The sequence below is a fragment of the Oryzias melastigma genome, linkage group LG12 (genome assembly GCF_002922805.2).
Source record: "Oryzias melastigma strain HK-1 linkage group LG12, ASM292280v2, whole genome shotgun sequence".
NCBI classification, from domain to species: Eukaryota; Metazoa; Chordata; class Actinopteri; order Beloniformes; family Adrianichthyidae; genus Oryzias; species Oryzias melastigma.
Genome location: NC_050523.1, coordinates 26,972,953 through 26,993,593, shown reverse-complemented (window position 1 = coordinate 26,993,593; position 20,641 = coordinate 26,972,953). Strand labels below are relative to the sequence as shown.

At 43.3% G+C, this 20,641-nt stretch overlaps 1 protein-coding gene across 1 annotated transcript; it reads right to left on the bottom strand.

Annotated features, from left to right (window-relative positions):
- Positions 1–801: 801 nt before the first annotated feature.
- On the bottom strand, positions 802–20,032 carry nrg1 (neuregulin 1). Its single transcript, XM_024263281.2, has 8 exons — positions 19,605–20,032; positions 18,703–19,535; positions 14,952–15,090; positions 9,844–9,902; positions 8,047–8,149; positions 6,719–6,872; positions 6,531–6,640; positions 802–4,132 (listed from the first exon to the last, which is right to left on the bottom strand). Exons 2-8 carry the CDS (start codon positions 19,370–19,372, stop codon positions 3,577–3,579), a joined length of 1,791 nt encoding a protein of 596 aa, XP_024119049.1. The 5' UTR covers positions 19,373–19,535; positions 19,605–20,032; the 3' UTR covers positions 802–3,576.
- Between the last annotated feature and the right edge of the window lie 609 nt (positions 20,033–20,641).

Below are 20,641 nucleotides of genomic sequence, written 5' to 3'. Positions count from 1 at the left end.
TAATTTTTTATTTATTCATTAATTTGTTAAGATTTTAAAATGTGAATAAATAAACTGTATAAAAGCAAAGGATGGGGATTTTTGTGGTAGAACCACTGACCCTATAGATCTCCTTTTCGCGTGTTAGCTGTGTGACAGAAGTCGGACTGACTGGTCCATCTGGACTTTGAGTGACTCCTGGCGGAGGATTCAGCACCACGGACAGCTCGCGTCTGTACTCTTAGATATTCCTGCTCCTCTTCAGATCACTCGGAGTTAAGAACCATGCAGCTCAACCTCAAGAGAACTTGAACTTGAAACCACAAAACCAACACCTCAGAGTCTGTACCCACGAAGAAAACCTGATGACAAACTGGAACTTCTTGGGAATCATTTGGTGGTTTCAGCCCCCAATCCAACCCTTAATGCTGAGAGTCAAGCAGGGAGGAGTCTTTGGGATGACTCAGCCTGGATTTGAACTCACAACCTTCAAGTCTCAGGGCGGACACTCTTCCACAAGACCACTGACAGTTGACAGTTAGTGTCCATAGGTGAAGATTTGGAATGCACTTAGTGTGAATGATGCTTCTGAAAAAAAATGTATGAATTTAGCAAACTCTAACCAAGATTTCATTGTCGTCTATTTTAAAATGTCACTTAAACACATAATAAAAACATCAAAAAAGCAAGTCGTCTCAAAATTAGAATTAGAATTCAAATTTTTAGTTTGTAATGTTGCTACCTTACTGAGTTTACTTCTTAAGATGAACCCATGAAAGTCTTAAGACGTCACTGTTTAAAAGCACAGACAGACATGAGAGATTTTCATGTGAAACAGCAGCATTGGAGGCTTTAATGGTGTTTTTACATCATTTTAAGACACTCCGGATCTAAAAGCAAAAGCATCTAAGTGCTGAATACATATGTTTTTTTTTAGGACCAACCAGAAGATCACAGAGCAGACGAGTTCAGACTCATCCTTGAGCAAAAACGTCTTCCTCATGCTTCTGAATGAGAGGAAACATTCTTCTAAATAGAAAACAAAGTCAGCAGGAAGCACTATTATCTGATTCTACGCACATTTACCAACTGTGATTTTTTTTTAATCCCATACATTTCCTTTTCCACATTCTGTGAGTGAGTCCTGGGAAAATGTTCAAGAAACAATCAGAAGACGCCGTTATAACTCATTTTTTACACAAAATGACTCTGTACAAGCTGGGACTGTTTAAGTCGTCCAAGTTAACAGTTCTGAGATGAAGAACAGAAACATCTGATACTCACAGTAACAAGGACTCCTGACCTGTTTACCAGGGGGTCTTTTTGAGCCACACATTTTCATGTTAAAGAGATAAACTCGGAGAAGAGAACCTTTTCTCAATAGCTACGGATTAAACAATACAGTTGGAGACATTTTTGGAAACATCCCAGCCAGTGAGGTCTAGTGGACCCAATATGGTTTAAAGTGGGCAGAAAATGTGGTCCTGAGTGGGTTTGTCCACAGTTTCTGTGGTGGCCCCACCTGTGTTTGTCCACATTAACTTAAGTGGGAATACTATATGTTAGCTTGCTATGTAGCAAGCTGCCAAGTGGACAGCGTAACATGCTAGCAAGCTCCGCTGTAGTGAGGTGGTGAGCGCCACTGTAGTGAGATAGTGAGCTCCACAGTAGCATGCTAGCGAGCTCTTCTGTCGATACTAGCAGTATCTTCTGTAGATGATAGCAAGCTCCAATTTAACATGGTAGCAAGCGCCATTGCAGCATGCTATCAAGCTCCTCTGTAACATGCTAGCGAGCTCCCCATAGTGAGCTAGTGAGCTCTTCTGTAGCAAACTAGCAAGCTCTTCTGTAACATGCTAGCAAGCTCCATCGCAGCATGCTATCAAGCTCCTCTGTAGCAAGCTAGCGAGCTATACTGTAGTATTCTAGCAAGCTCCGCTAAAGCTAGTTCCATTGCAGCATGCTAGTGAGGTCAACTGTAGCTAGCTAGCGAGCTATACTGTAGCTCGCTAGCTAGCTCCTCTGTAGCAAGCTGGCATACTCCTCTTTAGCAAGCTTGCATGCTCCGCTGTGTTGAGCTAGCGAACTCTGGTTTCCATCAGGTGGCCAGTTAGCATAGCGAGCCTACCCAGTGAGCACCCACTTAAGTCAATGTGGGTCCACCACAGAAACTATGGACAAACCAAATTGGGGCTCACATTTTCTGCTCACTTTTAAACTATATGGGGCCACTCGGTCTTGCTGGATGGGAATTATCAGCAGCAAAGTTCACAACAAACAGAGATCAGGTGGAACCCCTCCTCACACACGCTGGAAAGGTGAGGGTTGCTTTTTCAAAAAGAAAAGGTAACTTCATCAACACCTCTGGGTCATATGATGTTATCACTGACCGGGACGGGATCCAAGATGGCGGCTCATTCCAGACTACCTGCTATAAAATGTCAAAATAAGGGGGGGGGTCTTGAGGATTGCTGATAAGAATTCAAAGATATGAAGATATGTTTCTAGGTACTTTAAGCAGCAGCTGCAGAGTTATTCAGTCTCCTCAGTCAGGTCTCATCCAGACCTGAACTTTGGCGATGTTTACACCTATCTGTGGGGGGCGGGCTCTCTTTACAGAGGCCACCAGAGAACAAGAGCACCGACAGGAATCAGGGCTTTGGGTCAGAATGGGGGAACAGCGCTGTAATCTGACAGGTCAAGAGGAAGAAGACCTTTGCAGTCAGAGTGGAGGGAGAGCTAACTGCTAATGCTAACAAACCCAGCATTTCAGGGTGTTCCGTCAGAGCTGTGGGTTAATAAGTGATTTGCTTTGGGAATAATTGTTTTACACATCAAGTTATCTCCTGCTTTAGTTTAAAAGAAAACCCGGTGAAAACCTGTTCATGTCGTGTTTCTACATTATCACCAAAATCAAAAGTAAGACCATTAGCGGTAAAACAGCGTGTCCTTCTCACGTTAACAAAGTGCTCGTTGAACCTGCGGGTGTGTTTGGACGCCAGCATGTTTAACCTCCACTTTCCTGCATTCTGTTCTCTTTGTTTGAAAACTCCTTCAAAAGCTTTCTGCCCTCCAGGGGGCGCTCCATGAATCTGAAAACTGTTAGTCCATGTTTGGACAAATGAGTGTCATGTTGATCAGTCCAGTGATTGCACGTTTATCTTAAAGCTTATTTACAGAGCTCAGGAGGACCGGCTCCTCTCTGAAATCTCTACGCACGCCGCGGCTGCAGGTGAAGACCTGGAAGGTGGAGTTTGGAGCATCAGTGCAGGTGTGCAGCTTCGTTTTCGGCCTCTGAAGGGTCTCGACAGAAATGATAAAAACCTCATCATGCTCGTTCTGTGGTCTGAGCAGGTCCTGCCGCGTGCACGTTGAACCCACACAAGTTCTTGTCTAGCAAAGGAAAGGCACGTTGATGTTTTTCTGCTCTGAATTAGCTGAGAGCCGCTGCTGCAGACAAGCGTATGGCACTTTACCTCAAACACATTTGTTTCTATAAAACTCTTATGCTACCGTGTTTAAAATAAGTTTGGTTTTCATCACAGAAAATCAGGAGACATTTCTTTCTCTCAACATGAATCTCTTCCGTTCTTTGCGTTACACAGCAATTGGATCTTGTTTCATGGGGGAGGGGCTTGACGGCTTCACTTGCAGGCTGAGGTGTGCTGATGCCAGGTTAGTCCTGCAGCTTTTCAGAGTCCAGAGCGCTGCAGAGCTGTCTGTGGTGAGGAAGCCTACATCTTCCTCTTCCTCCTCATCCTCCTCCTGAGGGTCTTCAGTGTCGCTCCCCGGCATGCCCTCACTGCTGGACTCAGAGTAATGAGGGCCAGCAGCTGAGGTGTGCTGCTCCCCTGTGGGTGCAGAGTTCACCTTCTCCACGTGCAGCAGCGGGCTGGGGGGTAAGCTGTGCGCCATGAGGCCGTGGTTGTAGTGGGACAAGCCTCTCCTCTGCTCCTCTGCCCTGGAGGAGGAGTGAGTCTGACCGGCTCTGGACAGCAGTAAGGGCCGGTCCTCCTCAGTGAAGGGGCTTAAAGCCACTGAGGGGACGGAGACGGCCAGGCTGGACAGAGGGGCCGACATCTCTGAAGGAGGGGAGCCCGGAGATGCGGGACCGGACGGTGACTCAGAAGTCCAGTTCCTCGAGGCGGATGGCCTGCAGAAACACAGAGAACAGGAACCACTGAGGAGCCAGCTGACTGCACACAGATCTCAGGACAGTGGTGTGCAGTCAGGGGAGGCCTCACCTGTAAAATACAGCTTAAAAATGCATAAATTAAATAGAATAATTTTAAGATTAAAAACAAAAGTAAAGTGTTATTTTTCTATGGTTACCTTTTTCTGTTTGGGTTTTCAATGTTTCTTCTGTAAAAAAAGCATCAAATTTACAAGTTTCCTGTATAAATACGCAAAACAGTGGGTGGGGCAGCTGTAGCCCCGCCTCTCCAACGCTGCACACACTGACTGTAGATGCAGCTGACACATGCGCTGCATAGTTTCAATCTTTCAATCATCATAAGAAACACTTTATTTTAAAATTACCTAATGTGCTAATGTCTCTCCATCTGTCTGATTATATTAATGCCAGTTTGTGACTAATTTAGTCTTTTTATCTGCTAAAAATGCGCTTGAAAAACACACTAGGTGCGGCAGACAGTTCACCGCAGTATGCATGCTACAAGGCAGAGGGCGCTGGTGAGCAAAGAGAATGTGACACAGCGGCTAAAGAATGATAGAATTAGCAGCAGCAAGTCAAGTGCAGCCGTCCAGTTTATCTTTAATGTTGTTTAGCATCAATTTCTAAATGGAAGATTTAATTTTTAACCCCTAAACTCAAGAATTTGTTTAGACGTGTCACTGATAGTGAAGACTTTTAACACTGAAGAAAGAAAAGGAAGACTTCTACAAACAGGTTATTCAGCACACAGACTTCATCCATAAGTAAAAGTAAGTCAATAATAACAATCTTGTTGATTTTTTTCTCTGCTATACAGTTTGTAAGCAGAAGAAATTAAATTTTAAACAACACGCTTTAACTGTTGTTTATCAAATGGTGAATAAGCTGCTCTGTAGGGTTCACATGTCTGTAAATCTGACATCAATGCCTCACCAGCCATGAATCTCACTGGACGTCACTGTCTCAGGATCATGGAGCAAGCGCTCTTTGTTCAACTGCAGGTACTGAAACAGCATCAGTGTTCCTTCTGAAGCAGTGCTTCTTCATTCAGTGTGTTGAATGACCAGCATTATGGGTAAAGATTCCCACACTTCTCAAGTGACTGAGATTTTCACGCGATCAGATAGAAAGAAATTTAACATTATTTGCAGTATCATGGTTAAGCTTCACTTGCACTGAGCGGCGTATGTGTGGTGTAGATCGCTAGCGTGTCATTGTCGTGTGACTAGAAAAGCAGCAGCAATAGATATCATTCAGCACCCCGTCTTTTTCTTTTCTTTTTATATCATGTATAACAGGAATTTAAAGTTTTTTGAAAGAAGATTGCAGGCAGCTAAGAAGAATACTGCCATAGAGGGGTAAACAGAAATGCTAGCTTAGCGTTATACTGGTCCTCTCTAATGTTATCATCACTTTCTGCCAATCAATGGGTGGCTACAGCTTCTCCGCCCCATCCATCCTGTTCTATTTTTCTATGCACCTACAACAGATGAGGGCCCTCAGGTCAGAACTGTTTAATGGGTCCATTTTACAATGGAAACGCTCAAAATATCAGACCAAAGCGGACGGTACCTCACCCTTTACTATTTTGTACTCATGACTGTTAAAGTATTTTAGAAAAGTCAAATTTGTATTTCTCATGGTTTTAGTTGTGAAAAAAACATGTTGATCTCTGTTTGTCTCATGATCCACATCTGAGAAGAACTTTTGGGTTACCTTGAGCTTTAAGGAAACTCCTGTCGGAGTTGGGCGGGACTCAACAAACACTTAAGTCACTTGTGCCCCCCGTGGCATTTAGACGACCCCGGGCGCCCAGTGCTGCACGCTGGCTATTCTCTGTCAGCACAGAGAAAGACTCAGTGACAGAGGGAACACTCCAATCCTCACTCCAACTGTTGAGACAGGGAGGGGGTTATTTACAGGGGGGCAGATCCTCAGAAAAGCCCCATGTCTACTGAACCCAGTGAAGCAGCTGCGCTTTTAGCTGAGGGAGCAGCTTTTGATTCCCACATCCTTTAATCTAAATCCTGTTAAAGAAACACTTTGGAGTGTACCATTCAAAGCCTTTCAGACGGGGGAGTTCTACACCACCTCTACGGCAGCAGACCTCATGAATGACTTGTGAATCTGTCTTTTAGGTTCAGAGAAGACTGTCTTATTTTATTGTGGGTTAATTGACATTTAACCATTTATTTAAGAGGGAAGCTCAAAAAGATCCTTTTTGGATAGGAAGTTTTTTATTTGAGGTCATTGAAGCAGCAGTGAAGCTGCTGTGCTCGGGTTGTTCCTCCATGGAGGACCGCAGGGCGACCAAACGTTCATGTCTAGCAGAATAGAGCTGATCCTTGCACCAGAGAGCATGGCAGACGCCTCTTACCTTTGGCTGGAGACTTGAGTGAGGGCGGTGGGTTCAGGTGCGTCTTTACTCATGGGAAAGGTGGCTTCGGAGTCGTCATCTACATACAGCATCTTCACCCCGTTACATGACTGCGAAGAAAAGGCAGCAGACTTAGAACTTCCACAGGTTCCAGTTTTCAGGACTTCTGTTTCACCCCTGCAGCTTACTTTGCTGATCTTAAGGTCTTGAAGAGGCACGTTAGAAAGGCGACGTCCTGCGGCAGAGCTGTCCGGTTTGGAGCCAGTACCGGTCTTGGTACTGGACTTCCTTTTATTCCTCTGGCTCTGCCTCAGGCGCTCACGAAGTTTCTTTCTTTGTTTCCTAGATGTGAAAAAAACACAAAGCTGATGATCCTAAAACAAACTTGGAGCTAAACATGTTTAAAACCACTGTGGACCCGTAAGAACTGACCGGGATTATTCAAGATCCACTATGCAAGTCTTATTCTGTTCATTTCAACACATTCTCAATCCCAACTCATCACATATTGACGTTTGGTTGAGCAATCCTACGAGTCTCTTTTTGACATTTTGGGTGTCCCCAAATCGTCGTTTTTTTTGTTTACGTGCTTGCTGTTCGTAAAATCAATGGTCTGCAACCTTTGAGACGCAGTTATGAAATGTGTCCATAAACACAAACTTGAATCACACACATAACAGTGAATGAGAAGTTATATGAAAAAGGGGAACATGTGAGAAAATGGGTTCTTGTGGAATATAATGAAGAGACTTGCCTGATAGAAATCTTAACTTGTGTGTAAAAATGTTCTAATGTGAAGTACTGCAGTACTGCACGCAACTCAAGACGGGGTACCAGACGTGGTACCGCATGCAGACTGGTCCTCAGGACGCCACCAGTACCCTAATCCGGTAACGGTACCCTAACCCTCACCCAGCACTGGGACGTGGAGCGCACCGGTACCTTAACCCTAATCCAGAACTGGTACCTTAACCCTAACCCATTACCGGAACCCTAAACATAACCCAGTACAAGTACCCTAACCCTAACCATAAGATGGTACCGGTTCGGCATCCGTACTGGGTTAGGGTTAAGGTACCAGTACTGGGTATAAGGAGGACAAGCGCTCAGACCCTACCCTCCACTCTTAGGGTTAAGGTACCGGTGCACTCTGCATCCCGGTATTGGACCGGTTCTGGTTTGCGACCCAGAGGTTGGGACCCATGATTTATGGGAACAGCCAGTACATCAAAAAACAACGAGTTAGGGGCACCAAAAATGTCAATATTTGACACTTAGCCAAACGTTAATATGTGTCGAGTTGGGAGGTGGAATGTGTTGTTTAAGAACCATTCTAGAACATCCTGGATCATGTAGAACCATTCAGTTCAGTTTTAGAACCAATCAAAAATCTTTCTAGACTACTGCATCCAAAACTACTCCTGAGCTTCTGGGTCATTCAGGAATATTTTCAACCATTTAGAAGGATTCTGGTTCTGGTTCTGTGATGTGAACAAAGAAGGATAGAAGTATTTACTTAGTTTTGCAGTAGGCGACCACACACATGATTCCTACGACGAGCAGGGCGATGCAGATTCCAGTGATTGTTAAAATGCGTTTTTCATACAGCCCCTCAGTCTCTGAAACACAGGAGAGATGCTGCAAGTGTCATAAACCATGCATGAGCACACCTGTGCACACCTGTTCATCCAAACAAATACATTTCTTCAGTCTCCTGCTTCACACATCACCAGTTTTTGAGAACCTCAAGGAGGTATTCACTATAAAAAGTTTGGATAAAATGCTCAGTTTCAAGCAAATCAAGTTATCAAGACCTAATGACCGACGAGAAACCACTGACTGAGACAGAACGGATGTTTTTAGGAGAAATAATCTTAGATGTAAAGATTTTTTTCCCCTATTTTTGACATGTATGTATCCCATTGACTGTATATAGGAAATGGACAGAGTGAGAAAACTGTTTTCTTCTGTCTCCAACCAAATGAAGTCAAGATTTTTTCGCAATGCAGACATTACCGTGTTGGAAGCAAACATCGTCAATAAGCAGTGATGGTCTGGATAGAGGTCTGTAACCTGCAGCTCCAGATCCACATGTGTCTCTCTTATCTCTCCATGTTTGTCTTTTGGTCAAACATAAAACAAGTCATGGAGACTGCTGATCCAGACATGTCGACCGTCAGAGTCAGCAGCTCCTGATAATGTCTGACTAACCAAAACTACCTAAAGAAAACAAATAAACAAAGCCTGCAAACTAAGACTACCAAGATCCAAACTAAAATAACAAAACCCAGCAGTGTAAGACTGCTGAGGACAAAGAGGGGAAAAGAACAAAAAAAAAGGAAAATAAAAAAGCATTTTTTAAAGTAAGGATTTCTTAATTAGCATTTATTTAATTTAGATTAGTTAAATGCATAAACTGATGTCTGAGGTTCAATAGATGATAAACTTTGTAGGTTTTTACATCCTGTTGACCTGAAGACGTCTTGTTTGTTCAACTCTACCTCCAGAATGAACAGATTTATATGGACAGAAAAACTTTGGTAAAAAGTTAGATCTTTTATGAGTGAAAAGCACATATTATCTTATGCTAAACAACATTGGTTACTAGCTGCTCTGAGATGAAAGTCTTTTATTAAAAAAAAAAGAGAGAGAAATTACATTTTGAGAGATGCTAGGTTCTTTTTATCTTTTTTATTATTTCACGCCACAAAATAGACATAATTCAAGCTTATTATTTAAAAAAAAGAAGGTTATGAATCCAAATCCAAATTTCTTAATGGCTAAAGTGAGAAATACGGCTCTTTCTAGGTTTTGATCAGTAGAAAATGAGTCCAAATGGCTCTTTTACTGTTAAAGGTTGCCAACCCTGGTCTAGGTCAAGGTTTCTATGGCAACCACTCCCGCCAATCAGGCGTGAGCTTGTTGGAACGCCACACCCCTACCACTTGAAAGTGAGCTTGAGAGAATCTGTCAAAAGTTTGGAACGTGAGATAACATACTCTTACTGAGGCATCTGATTGGCCAGTTTATAACTTCAATAACTTATAATACAGAAAAAAATATAATGTAAAAAAGAATGTTAAAAAAAGGAATCAAATCAAGAATGTTTATTCTGACAAATAAAATGCCAGAGGAATAATTGTTTATTTTTCTATAGAAGTCTATAGGATTTTGGTTTCTTTGAACCTGTGGATACTTCCTGTTTAGAACTCCATGGGGGAGGGGCCACTGAGTCCAGATCCAGATGCAGTCAATGATAACACCAATAACATCACAACAGCATGAAGATGAGAAGAAGACATAAGAGACGTACTGACGAAGCTGGCCATCACATAGTTTTGGCAGCGATCACCAGTAAATTCATTTGGACACCTGGACAGGAAACAGAGCAGACAGGAGGGGGGGGTTAGTTCATTCAGGATCAGCAAACCCCCAACAGTCATCACTGGTGTCAGGAGGATTGGCCTTTACATGTGAGGCCGTCAATCATCTCAGGCCTTCATGCACTAATCTCACTAATGAAGGATTCTGGGAGGTTCTGTCTGCACAGAAGCTCCAGCCTGGACTCTCGCTCTGCAAAGACTAAAGTTTGCATGAGTCACCATCCACACCTCCATCCGCTCAAAGAAAACTCCACCAAAGGGCTTTCACAGAAGATGGGGGTTAGGTTGAATGAAAGATTGAACGTTAGTTTTAGCTCCAGAACACAACCAGCCCTTTAAAGTGATGGATTACTGGTCTGGACCTCCAAGATGAATCGTGATGAGAAGTGAAGTGCATGCAAAACTCAGTGCCCAACTCTGCAAAGGACAGGTCTTCAGACATGGTCGCGCCTCACCTGGAGGCTTCGACTTCAACACTGCAACATTTCTCAGAGGAAGCATGACAGAAGTAAAACACCAGCAATGACATGTGGGGCTGAGTTCAGCGAGTTCACATACGTTTTGGATCTGAGACTTTCTTAAGCACAGCCTGTTCACACCGGTGCCCAGTGAATCCTGCCAAGCATCTGGGTGATGGACACAAGGAAAGAGAGAAGAACAGCACCTACATGTTACACAGAGATGAACCAGCACGTGCACACCAACACAAAACACAACACGAAGGACGCCGGGTGGTGGACACTTTCCTCAGCCAGGGACCTGAAAAGATGAGTCAAGTGTTTGTGGGTCTTTTTGAGACACAGCTGCAACCCTGAAGGTAACGCTGCACAATAACTCCCATAAAAAGCATTTCTGTCAGATGTTAAGCTGCGGGAAAAGTTCTGAATGATTCTTCCTCTAATAAGAGGTGTATCTCTGTCATGAAAGACTGATTTGACGAGACATTTTTGACTATAAGACTTTACTAATCTAGTCTTCTGCACACTGGGTCCTTCACCAGAGGTTACTGAACGGAAAGACAGAACTAGAGCCTTAGAGGGTTTCATTACACTAATGAACAACTCTAGACTACACAATAGTGTAGTGGTTAGCACTCTAGCCTCCCAGCTAGAAGGCCCTGGTTTGAATCCAGCTGGGTTCTTTCTGAATGGAGTTTACATGTTCTCCTCGTGTGTGTTTCCAGTTTCCTCTGACAGTCCAAAAACATGTTTCACAGGTTGATTCATATTTTTACATTTTCCCTCGGTGTGTGTGTTTGACCCCGTGGCCCTACAAAAAACTAGTCAGTGACTGCTGGGATAGGCTCCAGCAACTATATGGAAATAGGGATTCAGAAAATGGATGGATGAACAATTAAAACTGGCAAGACTGTCTCCAAGGAAAAAGGTACATTGAGATTAAAAAATCTCTTTCAGTCACAAAAAATGGTTTTGTGTTAATTTGGCCGCTGAAGATGCTGGTGCTGATAACTAAAGATGCTAGTGCTCATAGCTGAAAAAGCTGAAATTGATGGCTAAAAACACTGAAGCTGATAGCCAACTAAAATATTAGCTAAATGCCAAATTAGCCTAAAAAACTAAATAAAAGTAAACTTAGGTTAGTCAAAACAGCTAGCATGTAGCTGAAAAAATAGCTAAATTTCAAAATAGCCTAAAAACCTGAAAAAAACTAAATTATCCGAGATAGCTATTATGTTGCTGAAATATTTTAGTTAAATTCCCAAACAGCCTTAACAATCTTAGTAAATGCCAAAATAGTCCAAAACGATATCAGAATGACAATTTGAAAACTTTTTAACATAATTATGAATAGCAGAAATAAAGGAATAGTATTCCAGAATAAATCAACTTAAACCTTAAATAACTTTCAATATTTTACCCTCCATAAAAATATATTTTGTCAAAATTATACAAGTTAGAAATAAGAGCAAGATAAAATTGGGCCATTAATGACAATAAAATAAAATGATCTGGAGGGCCGGATAGAATTACCCAGGGGGCCGGATCCTTGATCCTTTAACAATAACAAGACGAGTAGAAAATCTGGGCTGCAACCTCCGATAGCAACAGAGGGGACAATTTGTTGTGAATAGGTTTTCTCACAATATAGCCTGAAATAGGCATCACACACAGCTAGGCCATAGACAACCTAGGCGGCTGCCTGGGTTGCCATCTGCTGAAGGGAGTGCCAGATCCCAATTATTTATTTATTTATTTTTGTGGTTTAGATTTTTTATAAGTTGCTGCTGTTAGTGCTTCTTTAAAACCTAAAACTGTACAAATGACACTTGGGTCATTAAAGTTATTGCTTTTTTTTTGTTTAGCCATTTTTAGCAATGTTCTTAAATGTGGCCCTCTGCTACTAAAGCCCCTGGCGTGAACAGTCGAAGATGATGTGTTATTTAGGTGTTGCCAGTGACATCTCTGGAGTTAAAAGAATAAAAAAGTAGACAGGTTGAATCCATGCATGTCTAATGTAAAGAACAGTTGTGCCTGTGTTGGATAGGTAAAAATATAATGAATGCATTTGTATTTATTCCATATTACATGTGTAATTTTGTGAGACACGTTTCTTCCGTTTTTAAATCTCTATACTTTTATTTTTGAGTAAACATTGGTTGGTAGTTTGTTGTCAGGAACCGCTGGTGAAGAACCCAATATGTGGAAGAGTGAGGGAAGTGGCAAAAACTTCAACATTTCGTCATTAAACATAATGAAATTGAGGGAGTGAGAAGAGAAAAGCAAACAGATGACATGAAAATGAAAGACGAAAAACCAGACAATGGTCTACAAACGGCTGTGGATGATCATTAGCCTGAGCCTGGTGTGACTGATGGGGACAAACAGAAAACCTACAAACAGAACACGACAAACTAAGAAAACAACTGAAAAACAAACTAAAAGGTACCACCTTAGCTTGAAATTATTCATTAAAAATATAGCAGGATAGATGAGTTCAGTGTTACAGTGGGTAAGGATTCAAGCTAAAGTGGCTCTCACAGCTTAGAGCAAAAGTGGGCGTGTCCAGGACATTTTTGGCTAAATTGTCTGTGGCCATGGATTGACATGTGAGGCGTTAAACCTTCGGAAACCTACAGGTGACATCACTGCGTACCTGTCCAATGTGGGCTGGTTGAAATGTATGAATAAATGATGAGAGAGTCAATAAATACTAGAAACAGAACAAAAGGTGGAACAAAGGATAACAAGTTTCCTGCTGTCCTACCTCACTCTGCATAAACCCAACTCTGAAGGTGTTCACATCAAACGGGATTCGGGAGCCGGAGGCGGCCAGTTTCAATGTTAAGTTATTAGAACATGAGGGGATCTGAAGTCCCGCAGCGTGATTTAAGCAGTGCAGCCGAAATACAAATATCTGAAGTCTGACAGGTCGCCACGTCATATCAGCCAATCAGGAACTCAGCTTTGGGCACGTTTTCAGTGACTCAATCAGTGGGTGGAATACTAATCCTAAGCAAGTGTTTCTGTCCAGAACTTTTCCTTTCCCCATTAGGTTCTCAGAGTACAACCAGCTACTTTCGGGCGAAGGCGGGATACGCTCTGGACAGATTGTCGGCTTTTGCTCCTGCGTTTGATAGGCTGGCAGACAGAGAGCCGCTGCGGAGTACGGAGGCTGCTGGCTCAGGCCTCATTGAGACATTAAGAAAAAGGTCTCCTTATTTTATTTTTTTCCGTTGGGTTAATACGAGACAGAAAGCCTTCAAGCTCAGACACAGAGACACAGAAACACAGTGGAAGTGGCTGTCATACAGACACAGCCCCCTGTACTCGGAAAATCTTTTAATAGTAATTATATAAACCCAAACATGGAAACATGATTACTAATGATTTTGTAGAACTCTTCAAAATATATAAACCTGATTTATTTCTCAAAATCTTCTGTGTCTTCATACATTCTAAGTGAGATATCGAGAATAAACACTTTCCCTTAAAGCATCAACCTAAACATATTAGCTGGTAGCTCCTCCCACATGCGGACGCAGATTAAAACTCAAGAACAACTTTTTTTAACAGGTGACAAGTAGCGAATTAGTCGCACAGATCGCGTTCGGTGTGAATGCACCTTTAGTTTTGATGTTTAAAAGAAGACGACATCAACATCCTTCTTCTATGGATCTGAGAACTCTTACAAGCAGGATTCAAACGCTCATAGACATCATCCATCTAATCTGTCCAGCCTCTGCCACCGTTCTGGATACAGCTCCAGACCTCCCTGTCCACAGTCACCTGGTCCTGCTCATCCAGGACGGACACCGGCGAGTCCTCGGGACATTTGAGATAAGAAGCCCCCTTTGGAATCGTAGATGGATACCTTTGTTTTCAGACTCTCTTCATCTCAACTGACTCTGCAAAGTCACTTTTACTGCAGACGCTGCACCAATCCATTAACCACTCCCACTAACCATCTGTCCCTCACCTGAAGTTCACCTGAACTCTGGTTTGGAGCAAACAAGAGAACTCTGGCTCTGTTGGTCATGAGGGTCTTTGTTCACTTGCAAATGAACTCTGGTGCGGTTCACTTCAGTGTGAATGCAGATGGACTTTCCACAAACAAAAGAGAAGGGAAAGAAACGAAGGTAGGACATGCTGTGAGCTCTGTGTGTTTGGAAGAGAAGAAAAACAACCAGAGAGAGAATCTGAAGAATCAGGAGTCCTGAAAAAGTTTGAAAATGTCTGCCGGGTAAACATGCATGTGACCATCGAAGGAAAAGCAGGACTAGCCGCTTTTCTTCCTCCGGCTCTTTTTTTCCATCCTGGTCAGAGCTCATTTTGGGCAATATCGCCACCAAGTGAGCAGATGCTGCAATAGTCTGAAGAAACATGTACGGTAACATTCAAGGGGCCTTGGAGACAGATCCAACCCAGGTGGTCCTAGAGGTCAGAGGTCAGATAGATAGATAGATAGATAGATAGATAGATAGATAGATAGATAGATAGATAGATAGATAGATAGATAGATAGATAGATAGATAGTTTTCTGTCATGCAGGTGCATGGTGGGAGGAGTCCACATCGTACCTGCACAGAAACTTGGTGCTTCCCGGCATGATTTCGAGGGTGAAGCACTCGCCTCCATTGACGCAGTAGTTCCTCTGGCTGTCGCTGCAGCGTGTGATGTGGCTGGAGGTTTTGGTGGTGGTGGAGGTGCTGGTGGTAGCTGTGGGGGGAATCAGAATTACTGCATTGATCAAATATTGAAGCAATTAGTCAGTATGATAAAAAAAAAGTGCATCACTTTTAGGTCACATTGGGATGTGGCCTTTGTTCCGTTTAGTCTGGACTTAAAGACAACAGTCATATTTAAAGTTCAAGTTTTACTGAGTCACTAAAGAAACATTAAAACATTAAAAGCGTATCCCTGTTGTGTTTATTGCTGTTTTGGACACTAAATCAACCTTTTTTATCTGTTGACTTCTATAAATGGGGCTTTAAAAGTGCTGTAAAATGCAAAAGATATTTGCAAAATTTGATAAATTGCTAATTTGGTGGTAATTTCATTAATATCGAACTATAAAAGAGCGCCAAAGTTTACCTAAATTTCTGAAAATTTTGTAGTAAAATTGCTTAAAAATCCCTAATACATGTCAATTTTGCAAAAATATTTCGTGGGTTGCTTAATTAACTCCAAATTAGTCCAAACAACCTTAGTAGATTCCAAATTAGCCAAAAAGGCTAGCTCGTTGCTTAAATACTAGCTAAACTCCAAAACTGAATAAAATTAATCAGTAAAATAAAATTAGCCGAAAACGTTAGCATGTTGCTAAAATATTAGGTAAACTCCAAATTTTTTTGAAAATTACTATAAAAGATGAAAACATAAATATTTAAAGGTCTGTTGATAATCTACTTAAAATTTTGAAATTTGAGGACTTCCTCATTCATTTCCTATGGGGCATTATTTGCTAAATATTTTAAAAACTATAAAGTTTATGAATACCAGAAATACAAGCAGTAATGTCCTGAACGAGATGAACGTTTTGATACCAAGATTATTGAAATCATTTAAAGTGTGATTGAGTTCTTATGTGCCGAAGTACATCCAGAAAGGAGCAGGAGAATCCCAAACACCATCAAACGTATACTGCTGATCAAAGCTGCTGGACCGGTAATGACCTTAAGAACAAATCTGATCTCAGGTGGAATGAACTGTGAAGTTAAGGGTCAGAGACTCAAATTTATGTGAATATTTTGCCATCCTTTGGAAAAACAATCCGCTCCCCGTCTGAGCTCACAAAGTCAGCAGTCTTGGTGCAACTGTAGACCAAACCCAGAAGCTGAAACTCGGCTTCTGTCAGGAGGAAAGTGATATGGAGTGAGTCTGGACAAATGTATTTGTGTTGGTCTGGGCCTGTCTGGACCACAGACAAACAGGGTAGAACCCACCCTGAGGTCATGTGACCTCAGGGTGGGTTCAATTCATCTATCCCTACTAAATCACATCATAGTCTCTACGGAGGTAGCAGATCCTCAGAAACACATCTGAGCTGTAAAATTGTTCTATGATGTTTTTTTGGTGAATTTCTTTTTGTTCCAAATACTTCTATACAGAACTGTGGAGAGTTCTGGAAGAGAATCCTAACGACTTCTCCGTTCAGCTAAAATCTGTTTTCATCAAATAAATAAGAAACTCCAAAGACAGCAGAATGAATGATGACTGTAATAATCAGAGTTTGATGCACCAAAACCCTCAGTGAAGTGTCCCACACACACTCACACACCTGAAAGCATCGATTAGCTAACGAGCGGACGGTAAATCACAGATGAGACCACAGCGAGGCATCATGGTGGCGAGCCACAGCCAGACACGCTGTAATAGCGGGTTACTTTTCCTGGCGGCAATAGGGGGGGGGAGTCGGGGGGGTGTCATCAATTAGCCTCCAGCAAGCTCTGACCTTGAAATGGAGCAAAGGCAGGAAACAGGAAGTCCCTGTGTATCAAAGCTGAGTTTCGGTGTGTCATGCATTATTAATTGATTTTCACTTATTCATAACGCCACAAATGTGCTTCACGCCATTCACCGTGTGTGCAGCCGCTCTGGAGCCGAGCTTCTGCTCGTCCTCTGAAACTCTACGATTCCCAGCATTCTCGGCCGAGCCTCTGTGCATCGTGGTCCTCACGTGCACGTGCACATGCATGCACTGCAGAAATCTGATCAGCAATATTGAGCTGCAGGGTTTCCATTGTGTCCTGCGTTTGTGCGGCTGCATGGCTGCTTTCTTCCTCCCTGAATAAATGAATGAACACTAAAGGAGGTCACACGCACACTCCCTGCATCACCTACGGAGGATCTGGTTTTTATGAACATGACGGGCACGTGCTTCTGCTGGAGCCAGACCAAAGCTGTGCGGCGTTCAGGAAAAGGCTGCGTTGGACCACAACGACTCGTTACAGGATGTAAATAATAAATGAAGCAGCTCTGGGAGTGGAACCACTGTGAAACTTTATTCTGAGGGACGTTTTCAGGGCTGGACAGAATCTGGCAGCTCTGAGGGGAAACTGCTCGACAGCTGAAGGCGGAGCTTCACGACCGCTGAGTCACAAAGATGATGGTAGACGGAGAGAAAGAAGACCTGTCCAGACTAGAGGATGCAAAGATTAAACTTACTGAGGAAGGCTTGCTCTGGAGATCATTTGTATGCACCACAACAGGTCAAACCTGCAGTCCTGCAGATGATGGCTTATATCTTAGTCTTTAGAGCAAGTGTCAAAGTCAAGGCCCGGGGGCCGGATCCGGCCCTCCAGATCATTTTACTTTACTGTTATTCATGACCCGATGTTATCTTGCATTTATTTCTAACTTGTATAATTTTGACAAAATATATTTTTATGGAGGGTAAAATATTGAAAGTTATTTAAGGTTTAAGTTGATTTATTCTGGAATAATATTCCTGTATTTTTATTATTCATAATTAGGTTTAAAAGTTTTAAAAATTGGCATTCTGTTATCTTTTTGCACTGTTTTGGCTTTACTGAAATTTTTTAGGCTATTTTGGAGTTTAGCTATTTGAGCTACACGCTAGCAGTTTTGGCTAATTCAGGTTTTTAAAACAGTTTTTCAGGCTGTTTGATAGTTTGGCTAATATTTACACGCTAGCTTTTTTGGGGCTAATTTAGGAAGTTTCAGGATTTTAGGCTATTTTGATGTTTATCTATTTTTATCAGCTACATGCTAGATGTTTTGGCTAATCTAGTTTTTTTTTGTTTGTTTTTATGCTAATTTGTCATTTAGCTAATATTTTATCTGGTTAACAGCTTCAGCATCTTCAGCTATCAGCACTAGCATCTTCAGCTGCCAAATTCAGCTTCAAACTAGCATTATAGCAGGCAATGCTATATATCTAGTTCATTATTATGTAAAAAAAGTTATGGTTTTAAAATGTAAAAGTAAGATGTGTTTTGGATTTTGGCCCCTTGTGTGATTGAGTTTAACACTCCTGTTTTAGAGAAAGTGGCTATGAAAAAAGCATCCTTCTGCACAGGAAGCTAGTGTTTTTGACTGTCTCTGTCCTTGAGAAGCGTGGTTTATATAAATCGTAGATATGAAAGGAGAGTAAGCAGAATCTGAGATGATGAGGAAAGACGGAGCATCCATGCAGTGACCTGCAGACTGCAGCAGAAGAGGCAAATGACCTTCTCTCAGGTGTCACCTTGGTGTTTAAACAACCAAATCTACAACTTTTCACAGAGAAAAACTGTTTTTTTAGTCTCAACTCAACCCCCTTTTTCATGTAGTGGGGGGTTTTCATCCAGACGTGTGCTGAATACTCACTGACAGTTTGGATGTCGTTGCTGAGCTCTTGTGTGGCAGGTGGGCGGGGACTCTGCCTCGGAGGAGCTGGACGCTCAGCGTTGTACTTCAGTGTGACGGACGGGTAAGTCACTCGAGGGGGGAGAGGAGCCTGCGGCCTGCTCGTGGACTTCTCCTCCAGTAAAACCTCGGGGGAGATGGCGATGGTGGTGGTGAGGGAGACGGCTGAGGGAGCTGCGTGCGGGATGGAGACGGTGATTCCCAGCGTCGGGTCTACAGATATGATGATCTGGTCCTGTCCGATAGGTTTGGGGTCAAAGTGGGTGGGGGGTTCATACTCAAAGATCTTGTCCACAAAGACCCACTTGATGCCAGCGGTGCAGAGCGCCAGGCTGACCAGGCAGGCCAGGATGGGCAGGATGCAGATCTTCTCTGAGTGCAGGCAGTGGTTGATCTGCTCCATCTCGACGCACACGCAGCAGGTCACAACTCCCACAGCCCCCGCCTGCTCCCCATCGCAACCACCGCCTCCTCCCTCTGCAATTCCCTCGACGGCCTCCTCTGCACTCTCCCCAGCTGCCTCTGCCTCCTCGGCTTTCTCCTCTGGGACGGAGCCGGCATCAGCAGCGGGGCAGGTGGGGGAGGTTATTCCAGAAGGCCCGGCAGAGATGTCCTCCATTCCCTCAGTCATGCTCTCGAACTGACGGACGAACAAAGCTTCAACTATTAAAACAGAACATTACAGGGGGGGGTTCTGCCTCCAGAGTCCACGAGGAGGTTTTCCATCCTGAAGCGGCGAGGAAAATGTTCAGAGAGGCTCAGCCTGGAGGCTCGGCAGAAGGGGGGCGGACAGCCTGTGAGGAGAGAGAAGATGAGAGTGCGGCGGCGGCTGCAGTCCCGCGCAGCGCTGCTGCAGCACTCACCTGAACACGGAGACAGGCGGGGCGGTGGTGGCGTGGTGGGCCGGCTGCCGCAGATGCGTTGTCAAGGACAGGATGGCCGAGCACTGCAGCATCAGGGGGGACATGCTGCCTCGAGTGAAGAGCCCCAACCTGCAGAAAGGCTGAATCATCAGGGAGCGGCAGGTGTCCTCCTCTCAGTGCAGCCTCAGAAACAGATGAGTAAGGAGAAAGAGAAAGAAGGAGCTTCACAGAGGAAGGGAGGGGGGGCTGCTGCAGCACACAGGGTCAGAGGAGGCTGAGTACTCCCCTTTTTCCTGCCTTACTCCTCCTCTCAAAGTGCTGAAGAAGGCTGGCCTCCTCCCTCACTGTCTCTGTACGCACAAAGCATAAAGCTCAGCAACTTCCTGACTGATCCAATTAGAGCGCACGTCAGCGAATCAGCAGCAGGCCCACGGCTGGAGCCGCCCCCTCCAGCACCACTCCCCACTGATTAGGACGAAGGGTGTGTTTTCTGTCAGACGGAGGAGCAAAGGAAGTGGACGTTTCATCTGCTACTGGACCAGAGTCCCGAACGTGTTCTCGCTCCAAACATTAGGACCACGACACAGCGTCGCAGAACGTCGTAACCTTCAGATAACTCTTCTCTGAGGGAGACTGCAGCAGATTTGTTCAGTCTGGGATTTTCCATTGACTATGCATGCTTCTACCCCTCATCCTGCTCCAACTCTTTTCCTAAACCAATCTTTAATACTAAAAGAACCATTTCATTTAGTTTTTTACAGACCAGAACTCAACCAGAGCCACTTTATCGTTAAAAAAGGCCCAATATTTATGCTTTTTTGTCAATTAATTTCATAAATGTAACAAAAATATTGCAATAACTAAATTAAAACAGTGTCTATATGTTTAAATATATGTAAAACAGATGACAGCAGCACACACTAGTTCCTTTCAAAATAAAACCCGAAGAAGGTCCACCTCCTGCAGTAGCTTTATTTAAAGGGTAACCAAACAGGGAAGTTGGAGGCTGACTCCACCCACTGCCGAAACTTGAAAAT